Here is a 17,885-nt window from a genome sequence, read left to right as displayed (position 1 = left end):
TTTTCGTTATTTTCACATTCAACTGAGTACCCTATATCTATGATGACATGGTATCTCAGTGATCGCAGTGTGTTACTAACTTACTGAATAGAGTCCCCTGAAGTGCACGTTAAGGTTGATGCAATGAGTACAATGAGTTAGGATGCAAAGTCTGTCTTCTTTCTTTTTTTAAACATGAATGCTACAGTGAAATATACATACTCAGTGGTCACTAATTTTAATTCTTATCCTCACGAGTAAGTGCATCTGCTGCTCTCACCAGATCTCTTTGTACATTAACTTCGTAGTAGCCAAATACACCCAAAATCAGAAATGCCACCTTCAAAAGCTGCTCTCCTTAATTCATAGTCCTCAACATATTTCACACCTTTCATGTATTGAAGCCAAGGTTTCGTGATTTTGAATAATGTCCCCCTTAAAGTGTCAGAAATAGACACAAGATAAAAAGCATCTCTAAAGCAAAAACTGCTGCATCTTCTGGCTTCCTAGCACTTTGGAAACAAATGGTGCACTATTCACAGGCTCTTCTGCACTTCTCATGCACAAAGCGTTTAAGTCTATGTGATGGATATTCTCTGGGCAGTTTGAAGAAGCATCCGTGCTGACACCTTGACAAAAAGAGGGGGGGTGGGGGGCGATGCCAAGGATCACTTCCTACACTGTGATCTCCATACTGAGAAGGTACAACACAATACATAAAATAAAATAAAGATAATTTTCAAAAGGAAACTCAACCCAGACAATACAAAGCGGAAAGAAAATATTTACATCTAGAGTGATAAACAGTTTATATGGTCCTTAGGAAGCTGCTGAGATGCACATTCATGTTTTTATTTGAGTGACGTCTTATCTGTGTCTCTTTAGGTCTAACCTACAGAAAGTGTTAACTGTCTGGTAAGACAACATACTAACGTGTGCACGCACACACACGACCTCAAACACATTTAAGTACGTACAAAGGACCCATGTTTCAGCATTGGGGTTAGCCCACAGCACATTGTACTTCACATCTGCTATAGACGTTTTTTTTATTCTTTTGGAAAGTCTTTAATGTTTTCTAAGTGCTTCTAGCCCCCTCAAACGATAGTAAACTGACAACCAACGGGGCTAGGCCCTGGCGCCCCCCACCCACCCCTGTATAATATGTCTTTCTCTTTTCTACTACAATACATGGCCTGGTAGCTTTGAATTGCTACCTGGCTACTAATTTAATTTTTTTCCACACGCCTTCATAGTGTTTTTCTTTTTACTTTACTATCAGAATGGCAAAGCAGAAATTGAGCACTGGCACGTCTTGAAGTCATAAAAGCGTAAATGTCACAATGCATACACCTCAAAGCATTTTTCATGCACATGCGCATATGGTTACCATCGTGGAATGGTCTACAAGATAGATGCTGTGCGCACCCAAACGTGCACATGCATGATCCATGGGCCGTTTAACATGCATGCGCATGCATGTGTTTCACGATGCTAGAAACTATAAGTCTACAATTGACAAAGCCAACTGAGACATACTGGCATTGCCAATGCTTGTTGATTTTTATAATTACAACATGTAACAGAACTTGGTGAAAAACACTGGAACTGTTTGCGCTACTTAAAATATTTGGAATGCAGGCACTAACAGACAGTAATTGCCTTCAATACATGTACTTTCGGGTCATCTGAGCTAAATAGACACCAAGGGCCTCAGCGCCACACTAGCATCATTGTTTTACGCTAATGTGGCGTTAAGGTGGACATTCTCCTTTGCCATCTTTACAAAGTGGTGCAAGGCTAGCATTGTGCTACTTTGTAACCCCTTGTACCAAATTATACATGCACCAGGTATAATGTATGCATGGGGGTGTTCCTACGCAGGGAGGCTGCAAAAAATGGTGCAACATTTCTTCTGTCATTTTTAAAGTGACAGGCTCATAGTAGCTTATTGCCCTCCCTAGTGCTTTGCAGCACTACCACCATAATTTATTACGCTAATCCAGCAAAGCGCGACAATAGTATCATAAAATATGACACTATTGTAAAAACGAGTGCCATGGTGCACCGTATAGTAAATAAGGCACAACCATGGTGTCATTGGGTGGGGCAGGGGCGGCCCAAGAATAGTGGCACATTGAGACCAATGCACCGCTTTATAGTAGATCTGGCTTCAAATTTCTCCTCACAGTCATACCCCTTCCTCCAGTTTCTTCTAGAAACAATTTAAAGTTACAGTACGAGTATTGGGGCACTCAGGGAGACCGATACAAGCATGTTGTTATCACATTAGTAATTGTAGGAATAGGCTGTGTATATAATTGCACTTCTCCTTTGAGTAGCTGGCCATGACCTGCTGAGAATCCGGCTTTAGCAGTCACTAATGGCATCTTAAAGATTTAAAGTGTAATCATTTGCATGCGTAACAATAAAAACCCTTACCCTTTCCATTTCAATTTTTCTTTTTCCCACTCTTTGATTAACTTTCCAACAACCACCTTTGAACTGTCGTCTTCATTCAGAGGCCACAAATCTTTATCTTCGAGGGGTCTCTTATAACCGAGAATTGCCATTCTGTATGAATGCAAACACAAGATCACCGATTACAAGATTAGAAAATGCATCTAATAAACAGACATCTTTTGTTTTCTTGATGTAAGAAGAGATAGAATTGCAACTGAAACGTCAACATTTGGTTTTCCTCCACCTCTGTTCACTATATGACGTAAGATTCTGCTACTCCTTGGCTGCATGGTTCACTTAAAGAACACACATGAGCTAATGGATCATTTTAATGGGGATATATTTAAACGTGTTTGGTTCTGATTCAAGTCTAAACAAGCAGGGCAGTATTTGCGCACACCCAGTGAACATGCAATTACACACATGCATGTCACCAGACAAATATTTCACTCTGAACGCTTGTGCTCTGAAATTATATAAACACGTTGGTACAGCAAGATACCAAACATTCCTATTGTCCCATTATAAAGGTATATGCCAGATAACTGTGCAACATGAATCACTATCTCCTCAGAAAACAACTATCGAAATTATCATCCTGAGGGATGTAGATGCTTGATGCAATGTGTACCTTCTTACCAGAGCTAAAACAACTATTTTTGCTGTCTTTTATTCTTTATCTTCAGTTCGTATTTAGTAATTCATCAACACATACAAAAAATACAAAAGTTAAAACATATTACATAAAAGTACAAATCCAAGTTCTAAAAAAAGTGGTGAATAAAACCTTCTCATGAACAAAAGTAAAGACTCTATAATGATAAGGTATTAAGTACCAGAATTCAAACGGTCCTAGCACCATATCCATTAACGTGTACCATTAACGCCTCCTTTTAAATATGGGCCCCTCCAATGTAGTTTTCTGCATCAGAAGGGCATTCCACAGCAACAACCATTGCTTTTGATGCTGTCCCATATTTACAAGAAGGTGTAAATCTGAGGCAGCGCCAATAACTAATACCACAGCAGGGGTTGCGCTAGCATGGTACAAAAAGGAGGAATACTTTTATTGCTTCTAATTTTTTGCTCTTTCTGTGTGTACTGCTGAAATGCAGCACACATAGAAGGAGCAAAAGGCCATAAATGATTGTTTATGTGCTGGAAGGTGTCACTTCCTGCACCGAATCAATCATTCTAAATTTACACTTTGGTACTGGTATGTGTGCTGCATTTTGTAGCACACGTAGATGACCAAATCGCCATTGGAGATTGTTTATGAGCAAGAAGGGACACCTTACTGCACATAAACAATCTATCCCCTCAATGCAGACACCCTTGCACTATGGTACAAGGACACCTGCGTTGGCAGCTAAATTTAGCACTGGCGCAGGGGGAAACACAGGGGTGCACCATTTTTCTGTATATATGGCACATCCCTGCATTTCAAAGGTGGTGCTTTTTTTGGCTGCGCTACTTTGTTATAAATCTGGGATTAAAAGTATTACAAATATTAAAAGCAACAATGATCTTCTAGCAATGACCGTTCATTGAATCCGTCAGCGGACAATAATGAATACATGGATACAACTTATCTGGCAGTGGTTAACAGTAAGCCTATACAGACCCTATTGACTAAAATAAATTTGGCAACTCCATGGATTGACACCTTGGTGTGATCCACCTAGATCTCGATCTGGAGTAAGCCCTGCGAAGAATAAAAAATGCTCCTCTGATTTATTTGCAAAGCAACAGGCCTGACAGAGCTTCAAACTATCAGTCGACGAGTGTCAAGAAGATGTATAGGTGGCCAAGGGAAGAACATCATATTGAAATTGCAGAAAAGGGGAACGTGGGGTGGATGTAATCCAGGGCGTCCTCTAATTTAAATATAAATAGCATGACTCCTACTGCATTTGGATTCTTAGAGCTGCTTGTGTGTGATACAATTTGCCCAATATAACAGTTTAATTATACCTTTAGTGGTGCTATTAATAGGAAGGGGATTATTCCAAAAGTTTCCCAACCCCAACTTGATGAAGGTCTGTTTGATGTGTGCTAACTAGGGAATTTTGTGTTAATGTTTTAAATCTAAAATCTCACTTACGGTTTTAAAGCTTCAGTGTACCATAGCCAAGGCCAATACAATAGTGGCAGCAATCCTGCCACTTTGTGACAGATTTAAGAGCAAAGTCCAGTCTGAGTGGCAGTAGTGGGGTCCCATGCTGGCAATACCCCCTTATGAAGTTATTTTTGTCCATGTCGAGTAGAGAGGAAATTATGTGACCTCACAATTTGTCACCATACAGAGCAGCACATATAACCTGGGCATTATAGATCTGGATCACAGGGGAAATCAGGTGTGATGGGGCTCTTCTGACAAATTTCACAGTAGCAGATGCTCTGTAGTTAAATAATGAACAGCTCTTTTGGATTTGAGGTCCCCAAGACTCGTTAGACAATCTAATTCCCAGGTAATCAAATTCTGTTGATATATCTACTGGACTAATGGTGCCGCCTAATATCTGTTTGGTGAAGTAAACCATTAACTTGGTCTTTTGAGCATGAAAATGTAGCCCATAGGTGTCATAGAAAAGCTGCAACCTATCAGAGAGTGTCTGGAGGCCACAGCATGTTTTAGAAGGCAGTAAGGTGTCATCTGCAAAAAAACACAAATCAGGTAGATAAGACGTCATCAACACAGTTTAACAAGTAATATATACATTCATTTATAAACAAGAGGGAAAAAGTGGGGACCAAAAAACACTCTTGACAAACTCCTTTGCTACATTGATCTTGTCTGTTAGTTACCCATTTGGCCCACTTAACCCTGGCATAAGTCTTATCATGTAGGTGCATGATTATGTTTAACATGTTATCTGGGCGGTTCATATCAGCTAAAACCTCCCACAGTTTTGCCCTTGAAACTAGACCAAATGCCACTCAAATAAATTGATGAAGGCATCATAGGATGTGCTGCCTCCAACATCCACTGTTTTCTATTTGGTTATATAAATCCTGCTTGTTATCTTCTATCAAAGATGTATATTGCCCCAGACTTTGTTTAGAGAAGATTGTTTGCAAATTGTCGAGTGTAGTAAAGGGGCAGTAGTTATGTGGTCTACAACAACACCCTTTTTAATGGATTGGCAAATTTTCTACACCTTTCCAAATAGATGATGTAGGTGTACCTGCAGCTAATGAACTTGAAATGGAATTAATATATTTCACTCAACCAATCAATCAATTGATCAATCAGTCATTTGTAGAGGTTCTTGCAGTCACCCATGGGGGTATCTGAACACTGGGGTGCGATGTGTCTGTTGAAGAAGCAGGTCTTGAGTCTCTTCCTGAAGTATGGCAGTGAAGGTGCAGTTTGGAGGGTGAGGTCGTTTCAGGCCCTGCCTGCAATGTAGAAAAAAAGAGCGGCTTCTGCTGTTGCTGCACCAGATTCTCTGTGTGTGTGTGAGGGTCAGAGAGAAAGAGCACAGCTTTCTGGTTGTTTGGTGGAAGTGTAGATGATGGTTGATCCTAGTCCAGTTTTTGATCATGTAGGACTTTGTTTGAGGAGCTTGAAATGACATCTCTGCTGGACAGGGAGCCAGTGGAGGTTTCTGAGGTGGGAGGTGATGTGGGGTGCCTGGGAATGCCCAGGATGAGTATGGCAGTGGTGTTCTGTATTGTCTAGAGTCTCTTTAGGAGCTGGGAGGATGTGCAGACGTAGAGTGAGTTGCCCTAGTCGAGACAGCTGGTGAAAAGCGCCTGGGTGATGGTTTTCCTGGTGTTGGCTGGGATCCATCTGAAAATTATGTGGCACATGCGGAGGGTGTCAATCAATCAATCAAGGAATTTCTAAAGCACACTACTCACCCGTGATGGTCTCAAGGCACTGAGGGGGAGGTGAAAAGGAGAGCACTGCTACTGCTCGAACAGCTAAGCCTGGAGGATTCTCCGGAAGGTAAAGAGGTCCTTGGTCTGACACAAGTGGGTCGTAAGAGTATTCCAATCTTGGCGTCGAGGTGCGAGAATGATCTGCCACCGGTTGTAGTTCTGTGGATGTGAGGGACAGTTGGGAGGGTGAGGTCAGCAGAGTGGAGCTGTTGGGTCGGGGTGTAGAGGGAGAGCTGTCTGTTGAGGTATTCTGGTCTGGTGTTGTGCAGTGCTTTGTGAGCGTGGGTGAGGAGTTTGAAGGTGATTCTCTTGTTGACGGGGAGCCAGTGCAGGTCTCTCAGGTGGCCTGTGATGTGGCAGTGGCGAGAGATGTCCAGGATGAGGTGTGTGGAGGCGTTCTGAATGCGTTGCAGCCTTTTCTGGAGTTTGGCCGTGGTTCCTGCGTAGTGGGCATTGCCGTAGTCCAGCTTTATGCTTACGACAGCCTGTGTGATGTTCTTCTGGTTTCCATGGAGGTCCATTTGTAGCTCTTTCAGAGCATGCAGAGGGTGTAGAAGCAGGAGGAGGAGATGTTGCTGGGTCATGAATAGTAAGGAGTCCAGGATGAATTCTAGGTTGTGTGCGTGGTTGGTGGGGGTCGGAGCGGATCCCAGAGTGGCAGGCCACTAGGAGTCGTCCCATTCAGAGGGGGTGGAGCTGAAGATGAGGACCTCCATCCTGCTGGAGTTGAGTTTGAGGCAGCTGTTCTTCATCCCTTCAACAATGGCCTTCATTACTTTGTGGAGGTTGGTTTTGGCGGAGTCCTTGGTGAGGGAGAGGATCAGCTGGGTGTCGTCGGCTTATGAGAAGATGTTGAGGTTGTGAGATCAATGTTAGCGAGCGGAGCCATAGCTGTGGAAGCGGGAAGAGGAGACTGTACTGATCTGATACTTCATGGTCAGCTTACTGTTAAGGATGATGTAAAGTTTGTGAGAGTGGTCTGTATGCGTGGGAGTGGGTTTGCGTTTGGCTGGCCACCAGCAATGGTCCCAAATGGAGGTGTTTTTCCCAAAGATCAGGTCTCTGTCTTGTTGGATGTCAACCTCAGGCTGCTGGTCTTCATCCAGTCGGCTACGGTGGTCATGACGTTGCAGGAAGTTGGTTCTGGTGGTGGAGGTGTCTTCTGTAAGTGAGAGGATCAGTTGAGTGTTGTCTGCATAAGAGATGGTGTTGAGTATATGGGATATAACAATGTGGGCCAGGGGTCATATAGGTAATGAACAAAGTGGGGCTGAGGGATAAACCTTGCCGCAAAAATATGCTCTTGGGTGCAGAGTTGAAAGAGGGTAGTCAGATGTTCTGAAGATGTTCTGAATGCATTCTGTCAGAAAGGAGGCAATCAATTTGAGGGCGTCATTTAGTATTCTGATGCTGTGAAGTCTGTTGACCTGTTTAGGAGGTGTCCAGCAGGTTCTTTTCTTCCAGGTAGCTCGTGAGCTGCAGATTGATGGCCTTCTAGAGTACTTTGGTCATGTAGGGGAAAAGAGAGATGGGGTGGTAATACTTGAGTTCATTGGGGTTGATGGAGAGTTTTTTTCAGGAGGAGTTTGATTTCCAAATGTTTCCATTTGTCTGGAAAAACTGCTGAGGTGATGGAGGTGTTGAGTATGCTTGTTGAGTTCCGTGCTGATTTGATTGGTTCAGAGGTTGAAGAAGTGGTGGGCCCATGGGTCTGAGGGTGCCCCAGAGTGAATAGATGACATCATGGCTGAGGTGGCTTGAGTAGTGAACGGTGCCCATGTGGGGATTGTGCTGTTGGGTGTGCTGGGGGGGGTCGAGACAGCTGAGGTTGGAGATCATGGTTTGGGAGTCCAGGTTGTTGTAGATGATGGTGATCTTGCTGTGGAAGTAGTCTGAGAGGGTGTGCAAAGTTCTTGGGAGGGGTGCATGGTGTTCTCTGTGGCTGATGGGTTGGAGTATTCTTTGACTATTTTGAGTTCTTTGAGGGTGGATGCTGGGTCATTATGGCCTCTATCTTGGCCTCCCTGCGTTGTCAGTGGTATTTGCTGAGGGATGCTTTGTCAGCTGTGCTATCAGAGGGATTTGTGGTGGATCACCATTGTTTCTGGAAGAAAAAGCAGCTGTGTTTGGTGGCTCTGACCTACGGATTGTACCAGTTGGTGTCTGTAGAGGTATTGTTGGGTCTGGCTGGATTCAGCGGGGCAAATGAGTCAGTGCATTTGCTGATCCAGGAGAAGTTCAGGATGGCCTAGTCCAGGTCGGATGAGGCCTTGGGTTTGGATGAGCTGAGGGCTGTGTCCTCTCTGATTTAGTTATTCTGCTCAAGTTGTGTTGTCAGCTCTGTGGTTCATGTTGGTGGTATGTTGGCCGTTGGCGATAGTGAAGTGGATGATGCTGTGGTCAAACCAGGAGAGTTATGCGACATGGCTGAATCTGACTCTGTCACTGGGGGGTAAAGAAGGGGTCGAGAGTGTGTCTGTCCTTGCGTGTGGGTACATTGACTATTTGGGTGAAGCCTATGTTGCTCAAGTTCTCGAGGAGGGTGGTGAAGTTGGTGTAATTGGGGAAATTGAAGTGGAAATTGATGTGGAAATTGAAGTTGCAGAGTAGAATGTAGTGGTTGGAGTCAATAGTTAGTGGTGCATAGATGTTGTGGTGATGGTGTCACAGAAGGCTGGTAGGGCAGTCTGTAGGTGGAAATTAATGTGTTCCATCAGGGTCGAGGTGTGGTTGTTGGTGGTGATGCGTCGAATGGTGTTCTTGAAAATGTTGGCGATGCCCCCATCGTATTTGTTGGTGCATTCTCAGTGTATGATCTTCTAGCCAACGGTTGTTGTGGTGGTGATGGTGTTCAAGGAGGGGTTTACCTAGGTTTCGGTGACAAAGGCAACGTCTGGTGAGAGGGAGATGATGGTGTCCCAGATTTCAGGGCCATGGTTCCAGAGCGATGGGGGATTGAGCTGGATACGTCGGAGAGGTTCTGGGTTGAATGTGGCCTTCTGGATGGGTGTGGCAGAGGGATCTTGGTGGGCTGGTGGTTCACTGCTGCAGGAGAAGTGACGGTTTGGGCAGGTGAATGGTCCTTTCGTAGCACAAGGGGATGTGGTGCAGAAGTTGCTGTTGTGCGGCCAGGATTCATGGCTCAGAGCTCCTCAGTGAGGTACTGGCGATGGACATGGTCTTGGCATGGCCGGGTGCAGATGGGCTTGCCTTTGGTGGGCACGCTGAGTGCACCAGGTGCGCAGCCACGCTGAGACCTCCATTAAGTAGGTCTTGGGGGGAGGGCGTGGCGCTGGGTGGCCGAAGGTAGGAAATGGCAGGAGGAGGGAATTGGAGAAGAGAGGAGAAGGAGCAGATAAGACAAGGAGGGCAAAAACGAGCCGTAAAGAGGGGGAAAAGGGGCAGAAAATGAGTAGAAAAGCGGGGGAAAGGTGCAGAAGATAAGCAGAAAAGAGGGGGAAAAGGTGCAGAAAATAAGCAGAAAAGAGAGGAGAGAGGTGCAGAAAATGAGCAGAAAGTATAAAGGATTGAAAAAGAGCAAAAACAAGCATAACAGAGGAAAAAAGGAGCATACAAAAAGCAGAAGTCGGGCAGCAGAGGTCAGGCTGGACAGAAGACTATCGGGGGGGTGCTGGCACAAGGCCCTGCTCAATAGGGTCATGCTGTGGCCTTCATTATGTAGGCTCTGGGGTCAAGTGGGGCACTGGGTGGCAGGAGGCTGGAAGCAGGGGGCGGAGGGAAACTGGGAACAGCGGAGAAGGAGCAGATAAGGCAAGCAGGGCAAAAACGAGCAGCAAAGAGGGTAAAGAGGTGCTATAAAGAGGGGAAAGGTGCAGAAAATGAATGGGAAAAAGGGGCAGAAAACAAGCAGAAAAGAGAGGAAATAGGTGCAGAAAACAGGCAGAAGAGGGGAATAGGTACAAAAAGCGAGCAGAAAAGAGGAGAAAAACATGCAGAAAATGAGAATAAAAGGAGAAAGTGCATAAAACAAGCAGAACAGAGAAAAAAAGGAGCATACAATGATCAGAAACCAGGGAGCAGAGGGTGGCAGAGGTCAGGTTGGACAGGAGACTTTCACAGGCATGGGAGCCTAGATTGAGAGATTGGAGCAGAACACATCAGAAGGAATCTTGTCCAGCCTTGGGGACTTTCTCTGCTGAAAGGAGCAGATTGCTGCTGATGTATCCTCAAGAGAGACGCTTGTAGCGGGCTCTCAATGTAGTGAGTTGTTCAGTGCCCACCAAGAGACGGGGGTCAGCTTTTAGTTAACTGGGCAGGATTACAGTAGAGCAATTTAGAGTAGTCTTCCCATTCCCTTAGTTGTATGGATGACACAGGATGTTTGGCTCAGTCTTTTGCGGCTTGGCTCACTAGCTGCCAGAACGTCTTCAAGTCTTTCTTTAATGAGGCGTCTAGAAGATTTCCCCAAATTGCCTTGGCCATTATAATGGTCTGCCTGTAAATTGTTGAAGACTTTATAATGTCAATCCTTGCTTTAAGGTGTTTGCTAAATTGTTCCTTGCCTTCCTACTGCTGGGATTTTGGACAGCCTGCCTAAATCCCTTCATGAATTAGAATTTAAGTTTCAAACATAAGGAAGCATGGGGAGCACTTGTGGAAGGTCCCATTTGTACACAGGGTGGCCCAACTGTGAAGCCTTTACCTCTCCCCGTTACTAAATCTGCATTGGATGTCTGGGACCAAGTGAGAGAGCAGGGAGGTGTGACCTAATTTCCCTCCCCTCTGAAACCGATCACCAATAATGCGTATTTCACCCCCAGCCTTGTCCAAGCAGCGTTGCAACATTGGCAAAGGGTCGGTGCCAATCCGTAGGTTATAGGTTTGACGAGAATGGCCTCCTGTCATTTGACCAGCTTAGCATTGACTACACGCTCCCTTAAACGGAGAGGTTACGCTACCTCCAAATCCTACAGGGGGTGACACAATCAACGGTCTGTCCTGGGGGGCATCACCATCTCACCTCTTTTGAAAAATGGCTAGTGACGAAAGCATCGGATAGACACCTAATAACTGAAATTCAATGGCCTTCTACGCCAGTCCATCCCGCAGGTTAAATCAGCAAGCCAAAAATGCTGGGAATTGGAAATTGGGCACCAGTTGACGCAACAGGAGTGGGGGTGAGGGCGTATATACTACAATGTGTGACATATCCTGCAACACGGCCAGTATAAAAACGGCCACTAAAATTGCCACTTAATGGCACCTCACACAGGTGCACGTGCATAAGGTCAATCCCACACACAACGTTGATTGTAGGCGAGGCTGCGGTTCCCCTGAGAATTTGTTATAACTGCTGTGGGATTGCCTGAAACTTAATGCTTACTGGGCAAAAATTATGGATGGCATTGATACACACCTAGATGCACAGTTATCTCGCTTTCCTACTTACACAGTGCAGGGGCTACACAACACGCTAACTTTCCCTCTTGAATTATACAGGGGACGACAGATTGGATTAGCTTTGGGTGAAACTTGGCAGAATATTTTGACACATTGTGGCGCAGGCTTTGTTTTAACTCATCAGAGATGGATAGATGCCCTTAGGTACATACCAGGGATAGAGAAACTCACTCTGACTCTTACTGCATAAGGTGACTCATAGGGCAAGCTTTGCCGTCCATATAATGCCTTTCTCTCTGTTGACTTTTGTGAACTCACATGTCCAAATTAGAACTGTTTGCTTCCTCTTACAGATGTAGCCACTGACACCTCCTCTGAGGATCCAAATTAGGAGGACATTCAGGGGACTCAGGGGAAGCCTCAGGAGAAGCCATCTTATACACAATTATGCCACTCTGCGTGTTCACGGGTGGGAGGGGTGGAGAAGCGTTTGTTTTGAGATGTTATGCTTACTTATATATGTGCTAGTGACGGCGGGCGCTCTATGCTAGTAGTGTAGCTGTGTTATTTTTTTACAGTACTTGTAACGCTAATAGAGATGTAAACTATAAAAATAAGGGACTATGATCTTCAAGAATGGAATATGGACGATCCTAATTGTCAAGCATCTTATTCATGGGTATGGCCACATTATTGTATATGCTAGAAATCACCTCCTCGGAGGTGCAAAATGCATTTCATTTGACATTTTTACGACTGTTGGGCACTTGAGATTGCATATTGTTAAATCAAGGGGTCATGGTCACTCTCCACTTCATGGCTCATTACCGTGTCCACCAAGGTCCCCCAAATACATAAATCTAAAATAATATAATCTATAGAACTGGTATAATTACCGCTACAGAATGTTGGAACAGGATTTGAATCTGATATGGAACGGCCATTGCACACTGGTAATCCATGGTAAGAGAGAGATCAACCATCTGCACATCAGTCCTAGACAGATAGCACCTAATGGTAGGTGTTAACCTAGGGATATTCCCCAATACTTCTCCGTCCACGCACAAGTCACTTGCTATATTGTTGGGCTCAAGGGCTAAATAGAAATCCTCTGTAATGATGACATTGTGGGTGGTTGCATGCAAAGTTAATATCTCATCCAGTAGAGAGATAGTTCACGACTTTTTCTGCATGTTCGTTCTTCTATTGTAAATGTTAACTAGCAAAATCGGGGTGCTGGTAAGTTGTGTTGTAACAAGCCTCTGTTTATTGTGGGAGGGAAATGGCAGCTCTAGGACAGTGCATTTCAGTGAGGTATTCACCCATCTTTATAGGCCTCTTGAGGGTCTCCCTGAAACAGAAGTTCTTGCTGGAACAAACAAACATTTGCAATGTAATAGGTCTCGCATTGGTGATCATTAGAGCTATTGCTCTTGTTTATGTCATTGTATTAGAGTACAAATGGTATTGTGATTATAGAACAGTCTCTGTTAGTGATGTTTGTGAGACACAGTACTTGTGTCTTAAAGAGAGCATGTGTATGGGAGAAAGGATGTGTGTATGTGCGTGAGAACTTGTATGTGTGAGAAAACTATGTGTATTTGTTATAAAAAGAGATAGTTGAGATAAAAAAAATAGTGACAGTGTCTGTGTGAGTGAAATAGTGCTGTGTATTAGGGAGGGAGAGTGAGAGAGACAGAAAGAGATAGAGTGCTGTGTAAATGAGACTGATTGAGAGAGACAGAAAGAAAGAGAAATAGAGTGTGTATGTGTTATAAAGAAAGAGAAAAAACGTAAGTGTTGAACAAAGGATGTGTATATGTGTGTGACAGCATGCAACAACACAAAAAATGTGCATAATATTGCTGTCATGTAATTATTAATCAAAGCAGTGTAAACACGATCTGAAAGCTAATGCGTTCACTGCTAGATGTAATAATGTTTTGAAAATTACTAAGCAAAGGTGTGCAAACAGGACATAGTTAATAATGAGCGCACTGCTATATGTAATCATATTAAGAAAATTTACTTAGCCAAATATCTGTGCAAGGGTGAGATAAAATGAAAAGTGCACACTGCAGTGTTGACATACAGGGCGAAAACTCAGAATAAAATCTTTGTAAATGTTTTTGTAAGTAATGTCTGTGAGACAAGGTACGTGTGTGTAAAAGTGTGTGCTTGTGTATGGAACAAAACGTGCATATGTGCATGTGAGTTTGTATGTGTGAGAGAGCCTGTGTGTATTTGTAAAAGTAAGAGAAGTTGATAAATAGAGACAGTGGGGGTGATTCTCACCCTGGCGGGCGGCGGAGGCCGCCCGCCAGAGTTCCCCCCTCCAAAATACCGCTCCGCGGTCGCAAGACCGCTGAGGGTATTTTGGGTTTTGCACTGGGCTGGCGGGCGACCGCCAAAAGGCCGCCCGCCAGCCCAGTGCAAAACAGCCTTCCCACTAGGACGCCGGCTCAGAATTGAGCCGGCGGAGTGGGAAGGTGCGACGGGTGCAGTGGCACCCGTCGCGTATTTCAGTGTCTGCAAAGCAGACACTGAAATACAAAGTGGGGCCCTCTTACGGGGGCCCCTGCAGTGCCCATGCCATTGGCATGGGCACTGCAGGGGCCCCCAGGGGCCCCATGACACCCCATACCGCCATCCTGTTCCTGGTGGCAGAGCCGCCAGGAACAGGATGGCGGTATGGGGTGTCAGAATCCCCATGGCGGCGCAGCGAGCTGCGCCGCCATGGAGGATTCTACAGGGCAGCGGAAAACCGGCTGGTTTTCCCTTTCTGGCCGCGGCTGAACCGCCGCGGTCAGAATACCCTGTGTAGCACCGCCAGCCTGTTGGCGGTGCTCCGTCCAACCCTGGCCCCGGCGGTCCATGACCGCCGGGGTCAGAATGACCCCCTATATGTGTTATACAATTAGGAAAACTGTATATGTTAGAGAGAGAATGTGTGTATGTTTGTGAGAGCTTATATGTGTGAGAGAGCATGTATGTGTTATAATGATTAATGTAATGGTACGAAAACTGTGCCTGATATTGCTGTAATGTAATTAATATTTGAGAGTGTATAAACGTAAGATAAAAGGCAAGGCACACACTTGTACCTTTAAACACGTCTAAAACATTTCTAAGCTAAATATCGGTGCAAACACAAGATAAAGACAAAGCGCACACTGCGGTGTTGATATAAAATGCTCAATTCTTACAATGAAATCTATGTGCATGTCTTTGTAAGTGATGTGTGTGAAACAGAGTTTGTGTGTGTAAGAGAGAGCGCGTTTGTGTGGGAGAAAGGATGTGTGTATGCGTGTGAAAGGTAGTTTGTCTCAAAAAGTGTGTATGTGCGTGAAAGGTTGTATGTTTTAGAAAGCGTGTGTGTGATTAAAAGAGAGGGAGGCTGAAGTAAGAAAAAGAGTAAATGTGTGTGGCAAAGAAATAATGGTGTGTATGAGTGCGGTGGGCGCAAAAAGTAGAGAATGCTGTATAAATGTGAGAGTTGAAGAGAGACAATGAGAAAGTCAGACAGAGAGTATGTGAGTAAAAAAAAGCGAAAGCCCGTTTGAGTGGAAAACAGAAAAGTGCCTGTTTGTGAAAGTGTCTATGTTTGAGAGAGCGTATGTGGGTTATGCGGACCAATGTGACAGGATGGATACTTTGAATGAGATCGTTGCAAGCTAATTAATAACTGAAACTTGTCAACCTCAGGATAAAAGCTAATGTGCGCTCTGCTCTATGTAATAATGGTTAAAAAATCACAAACTAAAGCTGTGCATACCGTAGATCAAATAAAAATTGTGCATTTAAAATTGAAAAATAGGCATTTCTTATATTTTTTAAACTAAAACTGTTCAAAGACGTAGTAAAACACAACGCACACACTGGTTTTGTTATGAATGTATATAAAATTGGTAACCATAATTGTGCAGAAAGTGTGTAGTGGTGTGATAATTAGAATAAATAGGCAGTATTCATCAAAGATCCCACTCGGCTTCAGTGAAGAATGAATTAGCATACTTGTAAACCTCACCATCAACATCCACATATGGTGTTTAGGCTGATGATAACGATCTTTAAAGCTATGCTAATTGTCTACTGGACCCTATCTGGCAACCGGAGACTCTGTGACTAAATTGCTTTTGTTCCTGGGAAAAAGGTAGCGGCAAATGCCTTTAAGGATCACATCCTTTAAATGTATTTTTTTTGTAATAATGAAGTTTAACAAAAACTGTGCAATATAAGCCTGTACTAGTAAGGTTTAAAATTAGGCCAGTGTATAATTAAAACTCTGCTGACAGTGTTGAGATCTGTGAATTAACAACACAGAAACTCTGAATAATATGGCTGCAATGTAATTGTTAACCGAAACTGTGCAAATACAACATGAAAGGCAAAGCATGCCCGGCGGTATTGTCCTAAAATGGTCAAAACGTAAAAAATAAAAGGAATATGAATGTCTCTGTGAGTGCTGTGTGTGACAATGAATACGTGTGTGTAGCAGAAAACAGGTGTTTATGTAATAATGGATGTATGCGTGAGAGTTTGTATGGTTAAAACTGCATATGTGTGTGTGTGTGAAAGAAAAACGAAACAAGCACGTTTAGAAAATTACAAACCGAAGTAACATTGAAAACACAAGATAAATTTGTGCAAACATTACATAAAAAGAAAACGCATGCACTTCTAAGCACGTTTAAAAAATAACCAAAACAGAGCAAACACATCTTAAAAGCAACGCGCGCAAAGCACACAAAAAAAGTGAAACTGGTGCAAAACATACTGATCGCTACAGTGCAACTACAAAGAGTAAAAAAAAATAGTTTCCACTAACATATTATTAAGGAAACCTGTGTAAGAAAATTGTACTTGGTCGCTGCGCTTTGGGAGGGAAAAACACGGAAGGAGGCATGACACATGCATGCCACAAACCAATAGCAAACAAAGAAAAAGCAAACAGCCAATAAAAAGCCAGTAGGTGGGTATAGAGCCCACAGAGCAATTACAACAGTCCGAGAGACAGCGCATGCGCGCTGCCTAGGCTCAACCTAAAAAGCTTTTGTAATAGTTCCTGTAAGCATTTTCTAGTGCCTACGTCCCTTGAAAGAGGCAGACCCAATTTTTAAAGTATGTTTATTATTATTTTTCAAATAGTATAACACATATAGTCATATACAGGACATTAGAATGTTGTGTATATTTTCGTCTGCCCCAGTCGGGGCCGTCGGTTCATAACCCATATGACCATAATCCAATTAGAGTCCTGAAAGTAGTACAATATGAATTAATGCAGTGCAATATTGTACATAGGGAGACGTTGGTAAGAACCTGACAAGGAGACAGCGGTCTGGCTGGCAGTGTATAATTAAACATAAAAATATCAAAAACAAGGTAAATGTATTACAATTATAAACAACAAAAGAAGCAAACAAACAGTGAGTCCCGAGTGGTTGAGTCCTTAGATTTCGAAACAGGAGAATAGGCAGTGGGGAGGGGGCAAGTGAGGGTTGTGGAGGCGTAGGTAGACTGGAGCCACCTCATGGTAATGTTGCAGGGACACTTTGGTATCATTAGGGACATCACATAACATACAGTGACTCCTCCTTTGTATGGTACACTCACCACTTTGGAAATCCAATCTATTGGGGCCTGTACATCTCGCAGACAGGTAGGTTTTCCCATCATGGTTCTGAGGGATTCGCTTCAGCCTCACTCTCGATACCAGATCTCCAGGGAATATCCCTCTGGGTCTCTTGGACTATTGAACACTTCTAGCACTTCGCACATAATGGCTTCTAACTATGCCTCATGCTTCTTCCCTACAAAAAGCTTAGTCTTCTGCTTTTGCCCTGTCTCAAACTGCTTATTCCTGTCTCACCAGCACCAGCCCAGCAGCTGCCTTTCACATCAGAGCAATAAGCCTTTTAGCTACTATAAATGTCAGATCCTGAAACCTGTTACCCACTTTCTTGGGTCGAGGGCATGCAAACAGGCCCAGTAGGCAAGATGGAGGGGAGAATCTGGTATAATGCCACATTTACCCTTTGTACCTCTGCAGTCCAAAACACCTGCACAGTGTGGCAGGACCATGTCATGAAACAGAAGTCTGCATTCTCAAAAGCGCCACCCCCGTAAATAGCAATCAGTCTCTTCAGGGTAAGGTAAATCTGATATAAATACTTTAATTTTATCACCTTAAA

The 17,885-nt window shown here is 43.8% G+C and overlaps 1 protein-coding gene across 1 annotated transcript in view; it reads right to left on the bottom strand.

The window, feature by feature from the left end:
• The window catches only part of ABCC3 (ATP binding cassette subfamily C member 3), a 691,699-nt gene that overhangs the window by 404,538 nt on the left and 269,276 nt on the right, over positions 1–17,885 (bottom strand). The window contains exon 7 of the mRNA XM_069200423.1: positions 2,422–2,553. Coding sequence (XP_069056524.1) covers positions 2,422–2,553 — 132 coding nt within the window. The remainder of the gene's footprint in view (positions 1–2,421; positions 2,554–17,885) is intronic.

This window comes from Pleurodeles waltl, chromosome 7 (genome assembly GCF_031143425.1).
Source record: "Pleurodeles waltl isolate 20211129_DDA chromosome 7, aPleWal1.hap1.20221129, whole genome shotgun sequence".
NCBI lineage: Eukaryota > Metazoa > Chordata > Amphibia > Caudata > Salamandridae > Pleurodeles > Pleurodeles waltl.
The sequence above is the reverse complement of the archived record's forward strand: the minus strand, read 5'-3'. Positions and strand labels throughout refer to the sequence as shown.